Below are 13,014 nucleotides of genomic sequence, written 5' to 3' on the forward strand. Positions count from 1 at the left end.
CCACTCTCTAGCTTGCGAAACTTTATGAACAATAACTAACTACACACGGAAGAGACTGCAAGTCAATTGTATTCCACTAAACTCAAGTAAATAATCCCCAACTCAATGTCTCCTTAGCAGAATGTCAAAAATAACCACAGTCACTCTAATGACACTTGATAAGAAAGGTAATATGGTGAAAGGGAATTCGGATTTGAAAGGATGATGGTTATATCAATTGTGGTTAAATATCTCACTCATTTTATGAAGACTCATAAAAGTGCACATAAGCACTTTGTGAGGACTCCTCCCAAAACTTTGGAAGGAACATGTGTAGGTGAGGATTTCTAAAATTAAGCTTCATTAACTTTGTGGTAAATCTAACTTTGGAGCTAATGTAACGAGTAACTTAGTCCCTCTTTCTGCCTAAGCTCTGATTTCATGCCAGACCACCACTGGCTGAACTCAATAAGAAGGCAGGGTATCGTGGGGCCAAGCGGATGATAAAAATCAAGATTCCTGGAGTACAGATTAGAATCAAGAAGGATGGAGAGTAAATCTGGAGTAACAAACAAACAAACAAACAAACAAAATGCCTGTTTTTCAAGAGAAGCAGATAAGCAAAGTGATGACCTGGAGAGAGATTGCATTTGATCCAATTCCCAGGGAAAACGAGAAAGAATCAAAAGTCCTACCACTTTAAGACACTGTGTAGGTTTGATCCCTGGTTGGGGAACTAAGGGCATGTGGTGCAGCCAAAAGAGAAATAGGAAGAAAAGTCCTGCCACTAAGCAGCGGAGGCCCAGGAAACAAAGGGCCTTTAGCATAAGGGGACACATAAATCAGCAGGCACAGGAGATGAGCTTACATAGAACCACTGGAGGAATCGTGTACATCATTCCATAAATCATGGACATAAATACTTGAAAGTTCTCTATGGGCACTGTGTTTTCTTTTCTTCCTTCAGTTCAGTTCAGTCGCTCAGTCGTGTCCGACTCTTTGCGACCCCATGAATCTCAGCACGCCAGGCCTCCCTGTCCATCCTTAGGGTCTTTTAATAGATTCAATGATCATAACATGACTTGGCAAAAAATTTTTGGTAGCCCTCCCTAGCTCCTTCTACTTAATTTAAGCTTGAAAGATTTACTCTCATGCAAATAATGTTATAGACAGTGGTTAGATTTCCAGTTCTAACCACAAAAATCCTTTTTTTCATACAAATTGACTGAACTAGACTCCCAAGAGTATGCAAACACTTCCAAGACCAAGCTCAAGCATAAAAAGTGATATGAACCAGAAGTAAAAGAAAAGAAAGGCAGCCTATCTGGAATAAGGCAACTCCTGACCACAAGAGGAGGGAAACGACTAGGGGAAGGGAAGACCCGAAGAACAAATGTGATGACCTATGAGTGGGAGGTTCACACAGCAGAAGAAAAGATCTATAACGTGGCCTCAGGATGAGAAGTTGTAGGTGAGAAGTTGTAGGAGTACAGATCTCTGTTGAGGTCTAGGAGGACCATTTTCCCCCAGCTTTAATACGCCAAGTCTCAGACTTTGTAGACAATCTCTCTAGCTGGGTACAAACAAGTCTCTTTTCACACTTTATCCAATTTAAATGTCTTGACAAGAGTAAAACGCCAATTGAAGATATTTTCATGGAATAAGCCATTTTTGCACTGTTGAACTCTTGAGCAATTTTCCTCTGGAATATCACAAAATATATTGTTATTTCACTTATTAAAATGCATTGCTCAAACACCTCAAAAATTAGTCACATTGACTTACGGAAGACATTTTATAAACTCTAAGGCAGCATTTCTGTTAATAAACAGTGGGTGTGGACATCTTATTTAACTTAGTTAATTATTCTACATCAGGAGTAAGCCAACCTTTTCATGCTTGTTTATACTCTGTCATGGTGGTGAGACTTCACTGACCTTTATATTCTTTTTGTTGTGAAGATTAAGTGGTATAGTTTGGCAACCATCAGCAGTGTCCTGCACATAGCAGACATTCAAAAAAGGGGAACTTCTAAACCAAAAAGGGAATCTAAAGGACTATTAAGATTTAGAACTTGCAAATATTTCGCTTTTCTGTGTTTTTTATTTTTATTTTTAAAAACTTTTTATTTTATATAGGAGTATAGCCAACCAACAATGTTGTGATAGTTTAAGGTGGACAGCAAAGAGTTTCAGCCATACACACACACCTATCCATTCTCCCCCAGATTACCGGCCCATCTAGGCTGCCACATAACATTGAGCAGAGTTCCCTGGGCTATACAGCAGATCCTTGTTGGTTAACCATTTTTAAATGTATTCATGTCATTGTATAGCACTGTATACATGTCATCGCTACTCTTTGACAAAAGAAAAAATTATGCGACATTTGAGAATGTGATCACTGGTCATACTTAAATGTAGAATCAGTGTTTGCATTTATTCCAAATTCCACCAATCCTTTCAGTTGTAAACAAAATTATTAACATTAGAGCATGACAAAACTTCATTTTGCACAGAGGAACTCAACCCTGGATTTCTTTCTCTTTTTTTAAGGGCTGAGAGCACGTCAAGAGTTCAAAGCCCCACCCAGCAGGGCCTAAGCGTTCCCTCAAAAAAACTGGCAGGCCACCAACCGCCACCTCCCAGGACACCCTGAAGGATACTGATAAGCTGAGGAGACAGTCACATCGGGGTACGCGGGGTCCAACCCTAAATTAGCTAATCTGGGGTTTGCGGGTCGGAGGTGCGGAGGTGCCGAGGAGCCGCTCCTTTTCCTATCTCTCCCCAGCCTCTCCTCTCCCGGAGTCCCTGCCCCTCAGCCCCGCCCCTATTTGGCTTCCAATCCCATTCCGCCTGGAGCTCAAGCGGCCAATCAGGTGGCGGTTCTGCCGAGGGGGCGGGACGAGGGGGGCGGAGCTGAGTGGCGGAGTCTGAAGTCGCCTATTTCAGCTGCCGCGCTGGAGCCGCGTGAGCCGAGCCCACTTGCAAAGTTCTGCAGCGCCACTCAGACACCATGACGGACAACCGGGATCCAGCCAGCGACCAGATGAAACACTGGAAGGAGGAGAGGGCCGCGCAGGTACACCCTGCGCTTTCTGAGCCGGCCCTGCGGTCCGCGTAGGGAGCTGGGTGTCCTCGAGTAACGGCCCCTGCTGCCCCAGCGCGGAGGTTCCGGGGAGGGAGGGCTGTACCACCGATCGCGGGGGGCTAGGGGTGTGCGTGCGCTTCCTTTCGGTCTGGTTAGACTGTTACATTCGCGGGCGGGAGGGGAGAGGGTTCTGGGCCCGGGGGCAGCGGTCCTGCAGGGTTTGTGGTAGGCTGCAGGTCGTGGGTGGTTGGCTTACATTTTTGCACCTTTGCCAGCTGGGACAGAGGTCGCAGTTTGAGGCAGCAGTGAAGGCTTATGGGGAAAGAGGCGGAGAGCTGCAGCCGCAAGAAAGGAAGTGACGGGGGAGTGGGAGCGGGCTCTAGCTTTGCCCTCGCTCAGACAGTAACTACCAGCATTCGTATTTGGGATGGAGGGTGTCTTGGGGGCAGGGGACGTGTTTTATCATCTCCATGTCCCCAGAACTGAACATAAAGCATTGTTTGTGTGTTAGTTGCTCAGTCGTGTCCGACTCTCTGTAACCCCATGAACTATATAGCCCACCAGACTGCTCTGTCCATGGACTTATCCAGGCAAGAATGCTGGAGTGGGTTGCCATTCCCTTATCCAGGGGATCTTCCCGACTCAGGGGTGGAACCCAGGTCTCCCGTGTTGCAGGCAGATTCTTTACCATCTGGGCCTCCAGGGAAGCACACATACAGCATTAAACAGCTAAATAAAAAGATTTGTACACCCATGATTTCTTTTGCACTTAAAAACATTGTCTAGCATTTTAGAGCTAGAAGTGACCTTAGTGAATAATTAATACATTTATTTACACCTATACTTTGAGTGCCAGCGCGTGCTAGGCACAGCACTGGGGCAAGTGGAACAAATTCCAGTGAGGCCGAAAGCTCAAAGTCAAGTTTGGGCGTCAAGACAGGTAAATAGATGGTTACCTTCCAACGTGGCCAGGGCACTAATACAGGTTATCTGCTGAGTGTAAGGGGAGTGACTGACCCTGTTGGCAGGCTTCTCAAAGCAGGTGACATCTGAACGAGAACTTTACAGCTGAGTAGGAATTCAGCCCAGGAGTGGTTGGCCAGTCATTCCTGGCCTGTACCCCTAAGATGCAGAGCATTAAAGGGCATTTCTGAGCAGGTTGGGTGGGATGGGAGCAGTTCTGTTTTGAGTCTTCTTTTGTCAAATTGACCTAGAGAGCCTTCGGGACTTGCCCAGTTCCCATGGCGGCTGGTTAATGGCAGAGAGAGGACTAGAGTCATGCTTTCCTTATCTTATCTAGTGCTTTTTCTTCTTTTTAAAATTTATTTTTAACTGGAGGCTAATTGCTTTACAATATTGTGTTGGTTTCTACCATACATCAACATGAATCAGCCATAGGCAAACATATGTCCCTCCCCTCCTGAGCCTCCCTCCCACCTCTTGCCACCCGTCTAGGTAGTGACAGAGTACTCGGTTACTGCTCTTCCTTAAAACCGGGTTAGTGTTCATGAGCTAGTATTAATGCTGAGTGCTCATGGATTGCTTTGTAGTTCCCTGTTTGTGAGAAGGCTGCCATTCTCTTTAGAGGGCCTGGAAAATCTCTTTTCTCATTTTGTTCCTTATTATGTGCTCCTAGGGTATTTGGCTTTTCTTGAGTTCTCAGTCAAAATGAACCAGAGAGACTTAGCATCTTATCAGTCAAGGACAAGTGGCTAGTCAGTGGCAGAGTCAAGATTAGAACCCTGCCTCCTGGAGCCAGGACTGTCTGTATACCCAGTGGTTGCCGCATCTTGGTTCACATGGAGGCTTTCATGAATACTTAGTGAATTGGAAAAAATATGGGCAAATGAGTTTCTCATAAAACAAAATTCATTCTTTTGAAAGGACTCCCTTGAGACTAGCTTGCCTCATCACTGTTTGGGAGAATGAGTAGCTGTTGTTAAATCATTAAGATCTTGCTGGTGACTTGCCCTACATGGTCACCCATGTGAGAAACAGCTGGCCTGCAAAGCACATCTATAATCTGGCGACTCCTGGTTGAAATACTTCTATCTCCTCTGCCCATGCATCTCAGTGCACTGTTTACACTGACCTGATTGGCGGTCACATTGGTGTCTTGTTTTTCCTTACTTGAGCTGCTCTGAGTGAAAACTGCTTATTTTTATGAGGAGACTGCCCACTTCCCAAAGGAATTTTGCATCTGTCACATACTCTTTGTAATTTTCCAATGCTTTCTTTGGAAAATTTTCAAACATTCAGAAAAGTGAGAAAAATTGTGTCGTATATGCCTATATACCCACCACATTTTAAAAAATTTCTTTTAACATGTAATTCCATATCTGTCTGTCCCTTCATGCATCCCTTGACCTATGTTTTGGAGGGGCACTTCAGAGTATGTTGTAGCCATCAATAGACTTGATGCAAATTACCAGAATTCATTATTTATGTTTTTAAGGCAAAATTTATATACAAAAATATCCCAATATGAAGTGCACCAGTCTGTGCTTCTTTAATAAATATAAACACCTGCAAATCCGGTTCTTTTATCAAGATGTAGAAGATTCTCATCACCCTGGAATGTTCCCTCATGCTGTTTCCCATCTTTCCCTGCTTCTCCTGCAGTCCTGCTCCAGGCAACCACTGATGATTTTGCTTTTTAACCATTGATTTAGGTACTTTTTGTGTAATGCTGCTTTCATTCAGCAAATATGTTTTAAGATTAAAAAAATGTTTTAGGATTCATTCCTGTCATTGCATGTATTGCTGAGTAGTAGTAATACTAGTGCTACTAGTAGTAGTCCGTTGTCAGATTAGAGCACCGTGTGCTTATCCTGTTGTTGGGCACCTAGGCTATTCCCAGTGTGTGGCTGTTATGAATTAAGTTTCTATGAAGAGTCTTATACAAGTCTTTTTGTGCACATATGCTTTTATTTCTCTTAAAACATGCCTGTGAAAAGAATTGCCAAGTAAGTAATAAGGTAAGTGAATGTCTTCTGAGAAATTCCTAAGTCGTCTTCTGATGTGGTTTACCATTTTACACTTCTATCAACAGTGTTTGAGAGTTACATTGGTCCACATCCTGCCATCCTTTGGGATTGTCGTTCTTTTAAGTTTAGCCTTTCTGGTGAATAAGAAGTGATATTGGCATTGCCCTGATGACCAGTGATGCATCTTTTCATGTGCATATTTGACCATTGGTATACAGTATTTCTTCCTTGGTGGCTCAGATGCTAAAGAATCTGCCCACAATGCAGGAGATCTGGGTTCGATCCCTGGGTCAGGAAGATCCCCTGGAGGAGGAAAGGACAACCCACTCCAGTATTCTTGCCTGGAGAATTCATGGACAGAAGAGTCTAGCAGGCTACAGTCCACGGGATCGGAAAGAGTCAGACATGACTGACTAATACACACACATGTATTTCTTTAATAGATTTGTTCAAATCTTTTGTCCTTTAAAACATTGGATTGTTTGTTTTACTATCCTTGATTCATAGCCCATGTTTTAAGTACAGTCACGCATGGGCTATGTGCTGTAATAATACATCCCAAAGTGTATAATGGCATAAACATATTAGAAGTTTATTTCTCTCTCACATGATCAGCCAAAATGGATTGAGGTTGAAGGAGGAGGTGGTGAGTCCTCGGCGGCCCACAGTTACCCAAGGCTGCAGGCTGAAGGAGGCTTCTTCTGTGTCAACACATGGTTTCTTAATGTTGCCCTCCACATCACTGTCTAGTCACAGACGATTAAGAACATGGAGGAGAGTATGTGGGAGGTTTAGACGCCAGGCTGGAAGTGGTGTATGTCACTTCTACCTGCTCTCCTTTGTCTAGAACCCTGTCACATGGCTGCACCCGCTGTGAGCGAGGCTGGATGACAGTCTCCCTCTGCACCCAGGTCGCCAACCCTTCTACATTGTGTCCAAACATACTTTCCATGTGGTGACAATCTCTCTAGCCATTTTCTTCTGATGTGGTGATGGGCAAACAGGCATAATCTCTTTTAAAAGGGTATGTTGGACTTTTAAAATATTCTTTCTGTTAGAAATTTATGACAGTAAAGTGTAGTATTTATTTTTTTCAAATCTTCACTTGCTTGGCAAGTGATTTTTTAAAAAATAAGTGGGCAGGTCTGCATCAGTATCTTGCCTTCCACCACCCACTTCGTTTATATTTATTCTGGACTGTGAGCGCTTTAAGTTATGGAACTGCTGCTGGAGGGCACCCTGCAGTCTCCTCCCTCAAAAACCGGATGCTGAATGTCGTGCTGGGCGTCTCCTCCTTTGGAACCCAGGTCAGCCAGCATGAAGACAATTTATGGGGCGTCTCTCCTTGTGGGCATGTTTCGTTGCTGACAAGTGAATTGAGACCTTTGTGAAATTTAATAAGCAATGACAAATCAAATACATTCATAGGTATGACTTCAATCTTCTTAAAAATCTTTATTTTTCTTTCGCTCAAAGTAGGTTTAGGGGAGGGAGGTGATTCTCCAGGTATTCCCAGTCCCTCTCAATGGAACTTGATGGAAACTTTGTTTATTGCTTAGAATGCCATTGGTTCTTCCTGTGGGAAACTTAAGGTAATTAGTAGCCTCTGATCCCTTAAAACTGGAGAATTTGAGCATTTCGAGCCTTACCTTTTTAAACAGTTCCTTATTACTTAGAAGAGAAGTTGGGTTTTAGACCATCCATTCCTGTCAATGAGTCATAAGACAGAACCTTTGAGGGTTTATGTATTTTTTTAGGGTAAACTTGGTAATAGCTGCAATGATGTAACATTGCCAACATTCAGGGGGCTGGAGAAGAGGTGACTGAATAACTTCTTGTGCACATGTGTTTTCATTTCTTGTGGAAATCACCTTTTTTGTTCATTTTCTTTCTAGCACTGTGACTGCTGTAGTTTCTACTGCTAAGAGTAAAGGAATCTTTTACTTAGTGGATCAGTCATCCTTCATTTTTTGAGCCTTTCTCTCCTCTTACTCCCTACTTTTTTTTTTTTTAATTAAAGGGTTAGAGCAATTCTTAGTGCTGTCAGACTTATTTAGTAAAGTCATTTTCAAGACAGAGAAAAACCTCTTTTTCAGTAGCTCTTCCGTGTATTTTCAAGGCTTTATTCTCAGTAGGATTATTCTAATTGTTTGCTGATTATTGAAAACCAGTAGCAGTGTATTTTGACCATATCTGGAAACATAGACAACTCACCAAGAAGAAAAGAAAAAAATGTGAGGAGCTACTGGGACATGTTTCCTCTTGTACAAAATAATACAAAAGAACCTTGCTTGAAAAGTAAACATTTCCCATTAGGGTGAGGGAGGAGGTGTGTTCAGTCAGTCTGTGCTTAACGGTCCAACCATGTGACCTTGAAGTCTGACATTTATCTTCCTTCTAAAAGGCAATTTATTTTTTTTTTCCTGGAATAAAAACTGTCCACTAGAATCTAAAAATAAATGTTACAGATGAACTTATTTACAAAACAGTAATAGACTCACAGACATAGAAAGCAAATTTATGGTTAACAAAGGGGAAAGTAGTGGGGGAGGGATAAATAGGGAGTTTGGGATTACATATACACACTACTGTAAATAAAACAGGTAACCAACAAGAACCTACCGTACAGCATAAGGGAACTATACACAGTTTCATGTAATAATGATTAATGGAAAAGGAATCTAAAATATCTATCTGGATCACTTCGCTATATACCTGAAACTAACACAACACTGTAAATCAGCTGTTTCAATAAATTTTGTTTTTTTTAAAAAAACAGCTGATAGAGCTCATCCAGACCTACTTAAAAAAAAAGTGATTACTGATAAAGTTGGATTAATATCTACAAAAAAGAACAAAAGAACTACCCACTTGTTGTCTTCCCTGGGATCCTTGGAATCATTTTGTAATTTTCTTCAGGCATTTGCTCCCTCTGCCTTCCCAGGGTTCACTTTGACACCAACGGCCTTGTTTATGAAAGTCGCTTAGTCTTGTCTGACTTCTTGCGAGTCCATGGTCTGTCTATAGAATTCTCCAGGCAAGAATACTGGAGTGGGCTGCCATTCCCTTCTCCAGGGGATCTTCCTAACCCAAGGATCGAACCCAGGTCTCCTGAATTGCAGGTAGATTCTGTACCATCTGAGCTACCAGGGAAGGGCAATTCTTTGCTTGCCTGTGAGATCTTATTGTTCCTTGCCCAGTGCATTGTTGTCAGCCTGAGGCCGTATTCCATAGCAGTTAGCACAGTGTTGAGATGCCTATTGTCACTCTCGCTGACACTTTAGTATACTTTGTTTAGTACCAGCAGGGCCCATTTGGTTCTTAATGAAGAATACATTTTGATTTTTTCTTAGATGTATTGAATTTCATTTTTTCCCATTATAATTCAATTTTTATTGAATGGCACTTCTAGAGGTGGCTGGTGTAGAATAACTTAGACAATGAGTAAAGTAGGACAAGAACTCATTCTTGCCTCTTACACTTAGAATGACCAACAGTTCTTGACTTATACTGAGGCACCTGGTGGCTTAATCATGGTGAAGTCAGCGTACAAGATGAAGTATATCCTGGTGATGAAGTCACCACTTGGAGCCCAGAAAGCATAGTTTTTAGTCTTTAAGGCAGTCAGAAACGTTTCCCAGTGTTGTGAGTTCACTGATTTTTGTGCTAGAGAACCCCCTCAGTGTGATGTGGTATTGAGGTGAGTCACTCTCTAATGCTTCTGATGTTTTAAGACAAAAAAAAAGCACATCCTATTGAATTCAGAATTTAGGAATAAATGACCTGCATGGAAGTTAGGATTCTCCATGTTTTCCAGTGACAATAAGCCCTCTCTGGGCAGGAGCCTGTGGCTCAGTAAAAAATCTGCCTGCAATGCAGGAGACATGGGTTTGATTCGTGGGTTGGGAAGATCCCCTGGAGAAGGGAATGGCAGCCCACTCCAGTGTTCTTGGAAAATCCCATGAACAGCCTGATGGGCTGCCGTCTGCAGGGTTGCAAGAGTCGGAGACAACTTAGTGACTAAATCACCAACAGGAAGAAGCCAGCGTTAATCAGCTGGTCAGTTGTATATTTTGAGTACAGTACTGAACTTGCCTGTTTGTCTTGACCGAATGTGTTGATGTAGGAGTATTTAACACAGAGCCTGCCCAGGGTACCACTCATGTGTGATGCAGCCCTCTATTTCTGTCCCTTGTTTCAGCTTCTCCCTTGTTTCTTTTCTACAACATTGCTCTTTGATTCTTCATGAAAAAACAGAAAAACAAAAAACAACCCACACTTTATATTGTGGAAAATTTCAAACCAGAGCTGAACAGGAAAGATGGTATAATGAAGCTCCAAGCTTTTGTCTGTCAGCTTCAATAATGAATTTTGGTCCCACCGACTCTCCCCGCTAACGAGCTCCCCTACAGAACAGCAGTTCATGTGAGTTGCCACGACTTGCTGGGGGAGTTAGGCATGTCTTGTGTGGCTCCACTGGGAGTGGACTCTTGGAAACTTCTGCTGGTTTCCTCTGACTTAAGGAGCCTTTTCTCCTTGCTTATTTTGTTTCGTATCTAAATGCCGTAATAAATTATGGCCTGAGGATAGCTAGATGCTAAGTTCTGTGAGTTCTAGAGAATCACCACCCAGGGGAGGTCTTGAGGATCCCTGACATTGTCTATCTCTCTTTTTTTAAAACACTTTGTTCAAATCTAGATGCAAATAAGGTTCACACATGGCCTTGATTGGTATGTCTCTTAAGTCCATCTGTCTCTTCCTTAGGGTGGTTTTAAAAATGAAGTTTACAGTGGTTTCGTGAATCAGTGAGGGGTCAAGCTTTACAATCAAACAGGGTTCAACTTGAGGCTTGACCGCTGGGCAGGTCACCTCACCTCCCTCCCCTTTGGTTTCCCATATTGAAAATGGGATAACAGTTCTCCTTACCTTGCAGTATTGCTGTGAGAATTAATTTATGTAAAACGTGTGTGAACTAACACATGTCCATTACCCAGCCTGTAGGGTATGTGCAGGAGATATGACCTGTGCTGTTCTGAGAGGCGCTGTAGTTTGTGCTTTAGATTTGGGTGCTTGAGCCAGTCTGCTTGGGTTCAAACTCTGCTTCTGCCCCACTTTAGGTGGGTAACTTTGAGCCGGTTATATAACTTCTCCATGCCTCAGTTTCCTCTGCTATATAGTGGAGATTATCACAGTCCTTACCTTGGAGAGGTGGACTAAATGTGATAACCTGAGTAGAGTGTAGAACAGTGCCCGCAGAGCAAGCTGATATTTGTTGTTCTGAAGCTTGAGTGTGTCTAGTAAGGCCTTTCACACCTAAACAGAGAGAGGCAAGAATCAGTGGGATGACAGGAGATGCGGGCATCATCTTCATTATAAGCTGAGGCTTAAGTGGAGAATGTGGCTTAGGAGTTTTGGCAAAGAGGGCCTGCTGAGACTGCTCCCCTGATTTGAATTTATTTACACCCTGTGTTAAGGCAACTCTTGAGACTACCAGAGGATAGATGATGCATGTGGCCACTGGCTTCCAAAGGGAAGAGCTTGGGGCCCTGTGTAGGCCTGGGTCCCTTTCCCAAACTGTCCCACAAGGGGAAGTCTCCCCGTTTCTGTGCATCAGGGCAGGAGGCCTGGAACACCACCCCACTGTCACCCCAACTCCCCCCACCAGGAAACATGAGGACCAAGGCAGTCTTTGGTTTTTTGAACGGGGTGCATCGTAGGCAGTGATTTGCTAGAAAATGCTAGGTATATTCTGTACTGATCTCTGAGAATATAAAGCTGACATTATGACTCTATTGGGATTGAAAGCTGGGGACAGTTTGTATGACCCCTCTTTTTCATTTTATTTTTCTTCTTTTTCATTTAAAAAAAAAAGAAGGCTACGATAGTTAGCGAGTTCTTGGAAATTTTGTGAGCAGAGGGCGCTTACCAGGGGCAACTATGTTGACAAAATATTTCACCAGAGAAAGCCATCTTGACCCCTCCCAGGAAAATTTCTTCATCCTGTCTTAGTTTGAGCCAAAAAATACAAACAGCAAAGCCAAAGTGGAATTTCACTTTAATCTTGAGCCTCTCTCTCTAATCATGGTGCTGGCCTTTAAACCAGGCCGAAGTACTTCTTGCCGATTGCTGCAGCAGTTTTTATGACAAGATTCTTTAATGGTTTCTCATCAGAATTTGAAGTTACAGGACTTCCCTGGTGGTCCAGTGGTTAGGAATCCACCTGCCAAGACAGGGGATGTGGCTTCCATCCCTCATCTGGGAAGATTCTATATGCAACGAGGCAGATAAGCCTGTGTGTCACCACTCCTGAAGTCTGAATGCCTAGAGACCTTTCTCTGCACCTAGAGAAGCCTACGTACCACAACTAGAGAGTAGCCCCCACTTGCCACAGCTAGAGAAAGGCCCTGTACAACAGTGAAAACCCAGCATCATCTAAAATAAAAATAAATAAAAAATTAATAAGAAAAGAATTTGAAGCTATAAGTTCAGATATTTCCCTTTTGTCTTTTGGAGGGAAGGTGCAGGGAGACGCGTAGGCCCTTGTTACCTCCTCCTCCTTTTTAGAAATAATCTTTCTTGGCCATTCCATAGCGGTCCATAGTTTAATTCATTCCCTTGTTGAATCCTCAGCCTTGGTTGTGCACTTGTGGCAGGGCTCTAGATGCAGAAAGAGTATACCGTCTCGAGAGGAAAAACCATGAAGCACTAAGGCGATGAGATTATTGGTTCTGTGGGGCACAGGAGGATGCCCTTGGCCCAGCTTGTGAGGTGCCATGGGTGGGGCAGGAAGAGTGGTCCAGGAGAAGCATGTACAATTGTCATGAAGAATTGGCAGCCAGAAAGATGTTAAACACATCAACAGGTACTGATGCTGCTTTCCCAGAGTGGGAGCTTCTTAGAATTATCTAGCAACAGAAGAGCTCTTCTGTCCTTAAAAAAATTCTAGTTCTAAAGTGAT

At 43.1% G+C, this 13,014-nt stretch overlaps 1 protein-coding gene across 1 annotated transcript in view; it reads left to right on the forward strand.

The window, feature by feature from the left end:
- The first annotated feature begins 2,902 nt into the window (after positions 1-2,902).
- CAT (catalase) overlaps positions 2,903-13,014 on the forward strand; it is a 35,908-nt gene continuing 25,796 nt past the window's right edge. Inside the window, exon 1 of the mRNA XM_043481430.1 lies at positions 2,903-3,060. Coding sequence (XP_043337365.1) covers positions 2,995-3,060 — 66 coding nt within the window. The 5' untranslated portion in view covers positions 2,903-2,994. The remainder of the gene's footprint in view (positions 3,061-13,014) is intronic.

Source organism: Cervus canadensis, chromosome 11, assembly GCF_019320065.1.
Source record: "Cervus canadensis isolate Bull #8, Minnesota chromosome 11, ASM1932006v1, whole genome shotgun sequence".
NCBI classification, from domain to species: domain Eukaryota; kingdom Metazoa; phylum Chordata; class Mammalia; order Artiodactyla; family Cervidae; genus Cervus; species Cervus canadensis.